This window comes from Peromyscus californicus, unplaced genomic scaffold (assembly GCF_007827085.1).
Source record: "Peromyscus californicus insignis strain IS unplaced genomic scaffold, ASM782708v3 Scaffold_7__1_contigs__length_154581171, whole genome shotgun sequence".
NCBI lineage: Eukaryota > Metazoa > Chordata > Mammalia > Rodentia > Cricetidae > Peromyscus > Peromyscus californicus.
Genome location: NW_026294595.1, coordinates 65,678,605 through 65,687,381, shown reverse-complemented (window position 1 = coordinate 65,687,381; position 8,777 = coordinate 65,678,605). Strand labels below are relative to the sequence as shown.

Below are 8,777 nucleotides of genomic sequence, written 5' to 3'. Positions count from 1 at the left end.
ATTTTTGAGAGAAATGCTAATATCCACAAAATTATTAGAACAGAACTATTGAAAATCCCCAAGAGGAACACAACAGGTGGTCACCGAAGAACTACTGAGGTTCACCAATGTAGAAGATGTTGATGAAGACAGGCTTCTGGCAGAATGGAAATATGGGTTTGGTCACAATTAATGTCGGGTCCTGTTCTCTGAGATGTTATCTCTAAAACAAGCCTGATAAAAGAATAAATGGGAGAGAAAAACAATGTTACAGAGTTTGTCCTTCTGGGTCTCACTCAGGATCCTGCTGGTCAAAAAGCATTGTTTGTCATGTTTTTACTCATCTACATTGTGACAATGGTGGACAACCTGCTCATTGTGGGGACAGTGATTGCCAGCCCTTCCTTGGACTCTCCAATGTACTTCTTTCTTGCCTTTCTGTCACTTGTGGATGCTGTTTATTCTACTGTCATCTTGCCCAAGTTGCTTACAGACTTACTTTGGGAAAAAAAGACCATCTCCTTCACAGCTTGTCTGGTTCAGCTTTTTGTGGAGCACTTATTTGGTGGTTCTGAAGTCTTCATTTTGGTGGTGATGGCCTATGATCACTATGTGGCCATCTGTAAGCCACTGCACTATTTGACCATCATGAATCGACAAGTTTGCATTCTCTTGCTTTTGGCATCCTGGGCTGGAGGACTTGCTCATGCTCTGCTTCAAGTTATCTCTGTTTATATAATTCCTTTTTGTGGACCCAATGTCATTGATCACTTTATCTGTGATATGTACCCATTATTAGGCCTTGCATGCACTGACACCTACTTCCTTGGCCTCACTGTTATTGGCAATAATGGAGCAATGTCTGTAGTGGTCTTTATCCTTCTTCTTGGCTCCTATGGAATCATTCTAAACTCTCTTAAGACTCACAGTCAGGAAGTGAGACGTAAAGCCCTGTCCACCTGCAGCTCCCATGTCATGGTGGTTGTCCTCTTCTTTGTTCCCTGCATTTTCATGTATGTTAGACCTGTCTCCAACTTTCCTATTGATAAATATATTACTGTATTTTATACAATTTTAACTCCCATGTTGAATCCTTTAATATATACTCTGAGAAACCTTGAGATTAAAAATGCCATGGCAAAGCTGTGGAGTAACATGTTCACCACAGACATAGTAAGAATTTCTCCTCACTGAACATGCTTTACTAATGGTAAAGAAACATTCAGCAATCAGTTTTAGCAGTATGAGTTTCAAGGTTCTACATTTGTACCAGTACTTGTCATTGTGAGAACCTAGGTATTTTTGGCAATGCAGTGGGTACAGGACTGGTAGTCACCATGATTCTAGTTTTCTTTATTGATACTGAAGTTAATCATATCTTCATGTTTATTGGGCATCACACTTTTGTTATCTTCCATAATATTTTTTGTCTAATTTTCAATAAAGTGTACTTCTCTTATAATTTTATTGATTTTTTTGGCTATACTGTGAACTAAATACTTTTTTTTTCTATGATGAGATTTTAAGATTTTCACTTATTTATTTATTTTTTAAATTTTATTTTACAATATAATTTAATTCTACATATCAACCACGGATTCCCTTGTTCTCCTCCCCCTCTACTTCCCCCCAGCCCACACCCCATTCCCTTCACCTCCAGGGCAAAGACTCCACCAAGGATTGAGATCAACCTGGTAGACTCAGTCCAGGCAAGTCCAGTCCCCTCCTCCCAGGCTGAGCCAAGCGTCCCTGCATAAGCCCCAGGTTTCAAACAGTCAACTCATGCACTGAGCACAGGACCTGGTGCTACTGCCTGGATGCCTCCCAAACAGATCAAGCCAATCAACTGTCTCACCTATTCAGAGGGCCTGATCCAGTTGGGGGCCCCTCAGCCATTGGTTCTTAGTTCATGTATTTCCATTCATTTGGCTATTTGTCCCTGTGCTTTATCCAACCTTGGTCTCAACAATTGTCGCTCATATAAACCCTCCTCTTTCTTGCCAATTGGACTCCCAGAGCTCCACCCGGGGCCTGGCCATGGATCTCTGCATCCAGTTCCCTCAATCATTGAATGGGGTTTCTAGCACGACAATTAGGGTGTTTGGCCATCCTATCAACAGAGTAGGTCAGTTCAGGCTGTCTCTCGACCATTGCCAGCAGTCTATTGTGGGGGCATCTTTGTGGATTTCTGTGGGCCTCTCTAGCACTTTGCTTCTTCCTATTCTCATGTGGTCTTCGTTTACCGTGGTCTCCTATTCCTTGTTCTCCCTCTCTGTTCTTCATCCAGCTAGGATCTCCTGCTCCCCCAAGCTCTCTTTTCCTTGACACTTGCCCTTCATTAACCCACTCACATACAGGCTGTTCATATAGATATCATCCATTTCTCCATCATTGGGCGATCCCCGTGTCTTTCTTGGGGTCTTGTTTTCGAGGTAGCCTCCCTGGTGATGTGAGTAGCAGTCCAGTCATCCTTGTCCAACATCTAGTATCCTCCTATGAGTGAGTACATACCATGTTTGTCTTTCTGAGTCTGGGTTACCTCACTCAGGATGATTTTTTCTAGATCCATCCATTTGCCTGCAAACCTCACGATGTTATTTATTTTCTCTGCTGAGTAGAATTCCATTGTGTATATGTACCATATTTTATTTATACATTCTTCTGTTGAAGGGCATCTAGGTTGTTTCCAGATTCTGGCTATTACAAACAATGTTGATATGAACATAGCTGAGCAAGTGCTCTTGTGGTATGATTGGGCATTCCTTGGGTATATGCCCAAGAGTGGTATAGCTGGATCTTGGGGAAATGGATTCCCAATTTTCTAAGAAAGCGCCATATTGATTTCCAAAGTGGTTGTACAAGCTTGCATTCCCACCAGCAGTGGAGGAGAGTTCCCCTAGCTCCACATCCTCTCCAGCATAAGGTGTCATCAGTGTTTTTGATCTTAGCTATTCTGACAGGTGTAAGGTGGTATCTCAGAGTTGTTCTGATTTGCATTTCCCTGATAATTAGGGATGTTGAGCAATTCCTTAAATGTCTTTCAGCCATTTGTGTTTCCTCAGTTGAGAATTCTCTGTTTAGTTCTATAGCCCATTTCTTAATTGGACTGTTGGGCATTTTGATGTCTAATTTCTTGAGTTCCTTATATATTCTGGATATCAGTCCTCTGTCAGATGTAAGGTTGGTGAAGACCTTTTCCCATTCTGTAGGCTGTCTCTTTGTCTTGTTGACCATATCCTTTGCTCTACAAAAGCTTCTCAGTTTCAAGAGGTCCCATTGATTGATTGTTTCTCTCAGTGTCTGTGCTACTGGTGTTATATTTAGGAAGTGATCTCCTATGCCAATGCATTCAAGACTACTTCCTACTTTCTCTTCTAGCAGGTTGAGAGTAGCTGGATTTATGTTGAGGTCTTTGATCCACTTGGACTTAAGTTTTGTTCACGGTGACAGATATGGATCTATTTGCAGCCTTCTACATGTTGATATCCAGTTATGCCAGCACCATTTGTTGAAGATGCTTTCTTTTTTCCATTGTACACTTTTGGCTTCTTTGTCAAAAATTATATGTTCATAGGTGTGCAGATTAATGTCAGGGTCTTCAATTCGATTCCATTGGTCCACATGTCAGTTTTTATGCCATTACCAAGCTGATTTTATTACCGTAGCTCTATAGTAGAGCTTGAAGTCAGGGATCTTGATGCCTCCAGAGGTTGTTTTATTGTACAAGTTTCTTTTGGCTATGCTGGGTTTTTTGTTTTTCCATATGAAGTTGAGTATTATTCTTTCCAGGTCTGTGAAGAATTGTATTCTTATTTTGATGGGGATTGCATTGAATCTGTAGATTGCTTTTGGTAAGATTGCCATTTTTACTATGTTAATCCTGCCTATCCATGAGCATGGGAGATCTTTCCATTTTCTGACATCTTCTTCAATTTCTTTTTTCAGGGACTTAAAGTTCTTGTCATACAGGTCCTTCACTTGCTTGGTTAGTGTTACCCCAAGGTATTTTATATCATTTGTTGCTATTGTAAAGGGTGATGTATCTCTGATTTCCTTCTCAGCCTGTTTGTCAATTGTATATAGGAGAGCTACCGATTTTTTTGAGTTGATCTTTTATCCTGCTATGTTGCTGAAGGTGTTTATAAGCTGTATCAGTTCCTTGGTTGAATCTTTGGGGTCACTCAAGTATACTATCATGTCATCTGCAAATAGGGAAAGCTTGACTTCTTCCTTTCCAATTTGTATCCCCTTAATCTCCTTATGTTGTCTTATTGCTCTGGCTAGAACTTCAAGTACTATATTAAATAAGTATAGGGAGAGCAGACAGCCTTGTCTTGTTCCTGATCTTAGTGGAATTGCTTTGAATTTCTCTCCATTTAATTGGATGTTGGCTGTTGGCTTGCTGTAAATTGCCTTTATTATGTTTAGGTATGTTCCCTGAATTCCTGATCTCTCCAAGACCTTTATCATGAAGGGGTGTTGGATTTTGTCAAATGCCTTTTCTGTATCTAGTGAGATGATTATGTGTTTTTTTTTTTTGAGTTTGTTTATATGGTGTATTACATTGACGGACTTTCATATGTTGTACCACCTTTGCATCCCTGGGATGAAGCCTACTTGATCATGGTGGATAATTGTTTTGAAGCGTTCTTGGAGTCTGTTTGCCAGTATTTTATTGAGTATTTTTGCATCAATGTTCATGAGGGAGATCGGTCTGTAGTTCTCTTTCTTTGTTGTATCCTTGTTTGGTATAGGAATCAGGGTAATTGTAGCCTCATAGAAGGAGTTTGGTAATGTTCCTTTGGTTTCTATTGTGTTGAACAATTTAAAGAGTATTGGTATTAACTCTTCTTTGAAGATCTGGTAGAATTCTGCGCTGAAACCATCTGGTCCTGGGATTTTTTTGGTTGGGAGACTTTTAATGACTGATTCTATTTCGTTAGGGGTTATTGGACTATTTAAATAGTTTATCTGGTCTTGGTTTAACTTAGGTATGTGGTACCTATCCAGAAAATTATCCATTTCTTTTAGGTTTTCCAGTTTTGTAGAGTAGAGGTTTTTGAAGATTCTGATGATTCTCTGGATTTCCTCATTGTCTGTTGTTATGTCCCCCTTTTCATTTTTGGTTTTGTTAATTTGGATGCTCTCTGTCTTTTGGTTAGTTTGGATAAGGGCTTGTCTATCTTGTTGATTTTCTCAAAGAACCAATTCTTTGTTTCATTAATTTTTTGTATTGTTCTCTTTGTTTCTATTTTATTGATTTCAGCTCTCACTTTGATAATTTCCTGGCATCTATTCTTCCTGGGAGACTTTGCTTCTTCTTGTTCTAGAGCTTTCAGGTGTGCTGTTAAGTCACTAGTATGAGATTTCTCCAACTTCTTTATGTGGTCATTTAGTTCTATGAATTTCCCTCTTAGCACTGCTTTCATAGTGTCCCATAAGTTTGGGTATGTGGTGTCTTCATTTTCATTGATCTCTACGAAGTCTTTAATTTCTTTCTTTATTTCTTCCTTAACCCATTGGTGATTCAGTTGAGCATTATTCAGTTTCCATGAGGGTGTTGGTTTTCTGCAGTTTTTGTTGTTGTTGAAATCTATCTTTAAACCATGGTGGTCTGATAGAACACAGGAGGTTATTCCAATTGTTTTGTATCTGTTGAGATTTGCTTTGTGGCCAAGTATGTGTTCAACTTTAGAGAAGGTTCCATGGGGTGCTGAGAAGAAGGTATATTCTTTTTTGTTAGGATGGAATGATCTGTGGATATCGATTAAGTCCATTTGAGTCATAACATCAGTTAAGTCCTTTATTTCTCTGTTAAGTTTCGATTTGGGAGATCTGTGCATTGGTGAAAGTGGGGTGTTGAAGTCTCCCACTATTAATATGTGGGGTTTTATATGTGGATTAAGCTTTAGTAATGTTTCTTTTACATATGTGGGTGCCCTTGTGTTTGGGGGATAAATGTTCAAGATTGAAACTTCATCTTGGTGGATCTTTCCTGTGATGAGTATGTAATGCCCTTCTTGATCTCTTTTGATTGATTTTAGTTTGAAGTCTATTTTGCTGGATATCAGGATGGCTACACCCACTTGTTTCTTAAGACTGTTTGATTGGAAAGTCTTTTCCCAGCCTTTTATTCTTAGGTAGTGTCTATCTTTGAATTTGAGGTGTGTTTCTTGTATGCAGCAGAAAGATGGGTCCTGCTTTCGTGTCCATTCTGTAAGCCTGTGTCTTTTTATAGGTGAATTAAGTCCATTGATATTAAGGGATATTAATGACCAGTGATTATTCATTCCTGTTATTTTTTGGTGGTAATGTGTGTGTACTTCTCTTCTTTGGGGTTTACTGCTGTGGCTTTATCTATTGCCTGTATTTTCGAGGGTGTATCTGACTTCCTTAGGTTGGAATTTTCCTTCTAGTGCTTTCTGTAGGGCTGGGTTTGTGGATAAGTATTGTTTAAATCTGGCTTTGTCTTGGAATGTCTTGTTCACTCTGTCTATGATAATTGAAAGTTTTGCTGGGTATATTAGTCTAGGCTGGCATCCATGGTCTCTTAGTTTCTGCATTACATCTGTCCAGGTCCTACTGGCTTTCAAAGACTCCATTGAGAAATCAAGTGTTCTTCTGATGGGTTTGCCTTTATAAGTCACTTGGCCTTTTTCCTTTGCTGCTCTTAATATTCTGTCTTTATTCTGTACATTCAGTTGTTTAATTATTATGTGGCGAGGGGTCTTTTTGGGGGGGTCTAGTCTGTTTGGTATTCTATAGGCTTCTTGTATCTTCATAGGCATTTCCTTCTTTAAGTTGGAAAAGTTTTCTTCTAGGATCTTTTTGAATATATTTTCTGTGCCTTTGAGTTGGTATTCTTCTTCTTCTATCCCTATTATTTGTAGGTTTGGTCTTTTCATGGTGTCCCAAATTTCTTGGACATTTTGGTTCATGTTTCTGTTGGCTTTAGTGTTTCTTTGACTGATGAATCTATTTCTTTTACCCTATCTTCAATGCCAGAGATCCTCTCTTCCATCTCTTGCATTCTGTTGGCTATACTTGCATCTGAAATTCCTGTTCGTTTACTCAGATTTTCTATTTCCAGCATTCCCTCTGTTTGTGTCTTCTTCATTTTTTCTATTTCCCTTTTCAGGTCTTGGACTATTGCCTTCATCTGTTTCATTGCTTTTTCATGATTTTCTTTCAGGGCTTTATTGTTTTCTTCCAGGGCTTTATTGTTTTCTTCTGCTTTATTTGTCCTTTCCTCTAGTTTTTTTACAGCGTTCTTCCCATTTTTTTGTCTTTTCCTCTACACAAGCCTCTACCTTCTTCATGATGTTATTCATAAGGCTGTTTTCTTCTGCTTCTTCCAATTTTTGATGTTCAAGTCTAGATTTTGGAGGAGAGCTAGGTTCTGGTGATGCTGTATTGCCCTTCATTTTGTTGTATGTACTTCTGCCTTGACATATACCCATCTCCTTGTGGTTCGGTCTTGGTCTTATCAGCGCACTTGGTCCAGACACAACTGACAGATTCAGGAAGTCTCTCTCTCTTGTCCAGATGGGAGCTCTCTTATCCAGATGGGAACTCCAGGGCAGGATGGGAGCTCTTCTCCACACTGGAAGTCTGGGGCAGGATGGGAACTGGGGGCCGGTCTCTAATTCTCAGGAAGTGGCTGGAGTTTCAGGCGATGATGGGCTTGGGGGCAGGGCGTGGAGATTGCAGGGTCTGCCAGGGGTCATGGAGAAAGGGAGCCTTCCTGTTGGGGGTGGGAGTCGGGGTGGAAGGGATCCTGCCTGATGGCCAGAACCTGGGGCCAAGTTGGGCAGGTCTTCCCTGGAGTGGCTGGTGCCCAGGGATGGGATCTAGGCTGAGCCCAGGCACTCACCTACTAAATACTTTTTATATATCACGTTTCTTGTGTGTGAGTTTTGTGTCACCATTCCCATTTATTTTGATGAACACAAACTTGTAATTTAAACTTATTGTATAAGTATTTAAATAATGTTTAGCATTTATCAAGAAAATTATTAATATTTACAACGTACATAATTGTTCAGAAATGTGTATGTAACCGTTGGTCCAGCCTAATGTGGGAAGTACCATGCCTGGGTAGGTAATATATAAAAAGGCAAAATGGTGAAGTAATAGGGAGCAAACAACTAAGTAAAGTTTGTGCATGGTCTCTGCCTCAGTCACTGACTCTAGACTCCTGCCTCAGGTTCATGCCCTCACTTCCCTTCATGATAGACTACAATCATTAGATGGAATAAACATTTTCCTCCCCAAGTTAATTAGGTTATGGGGTTTTATCCCAGCAATTAAAACTCAATAAAGACAAAATAGTTGTGATTGTGACATCACTGTGACAGACCCAGACATGTATTTTATGGAGAATTGTGATGGCATTTGAATTTGGGGCTGGAAAAGCATTGGAGTGCTTAGAGCTCAGTGGGATGTTCTCTGAGATCTTGGAAAACTAAGAATGTTGAGAGCAGTGCTGACAATGGAGTCCTGGCTTGCGAGGTTTCAGAGGGAAGCAAAGGCTCTATCAGGTATATTATGTATTATTTTGGACTAAGAATCTCTGATTCTGCTCAGTTTGAGCTGAAGTGTTGGTTTTGACTAACAAGACACCAGAACCACTAAAGGGAAACTTTTGCCTTGTTGGGACAATCTATCATGATCATCTGTTGTAAAAGTATCAGCTGTGATTAAGAAGAGACCAGCATAATTGAGGCAAAATCTAGGAAATATTTCCTCCTGGCCAGCACACAGAAGCACAGAGGGAGCGACGGCTGTTCTTCGTGCTG

The 8,777-nt window shown here is 39.9% G+C and overlaps 1 protein-coding gene across 1 annotated transcript; it reads left to right on the top strand.

Moving 5' to 3' along the window:
- Positions 1-228: 228 nt before the first annotated feature.
- Positions 229-1,173, top strand: LOC128101664 (olfactory receptor 4A5-like). Its single transcript, XM_052724964.1, has one exon. It carries the CDS (start codon positions 229-231, stop codon positions 1,171-1,173), a length of 945 nt encoding a protein of 314 aa, XP_052580924.1.
- Positions 1,174-8,777: the final 7,604 nt, after the last annotated feature.

What these genes read in the sequence shown, in the direction of transcription:
- LOC128101664 (XM_052724964.1), top strand. Translation starts at nt 229, where the DNA reads ATGGGAGAGAAAAACAATGTTACAGAGTTTGTCCTTCTGGGTCTCACT.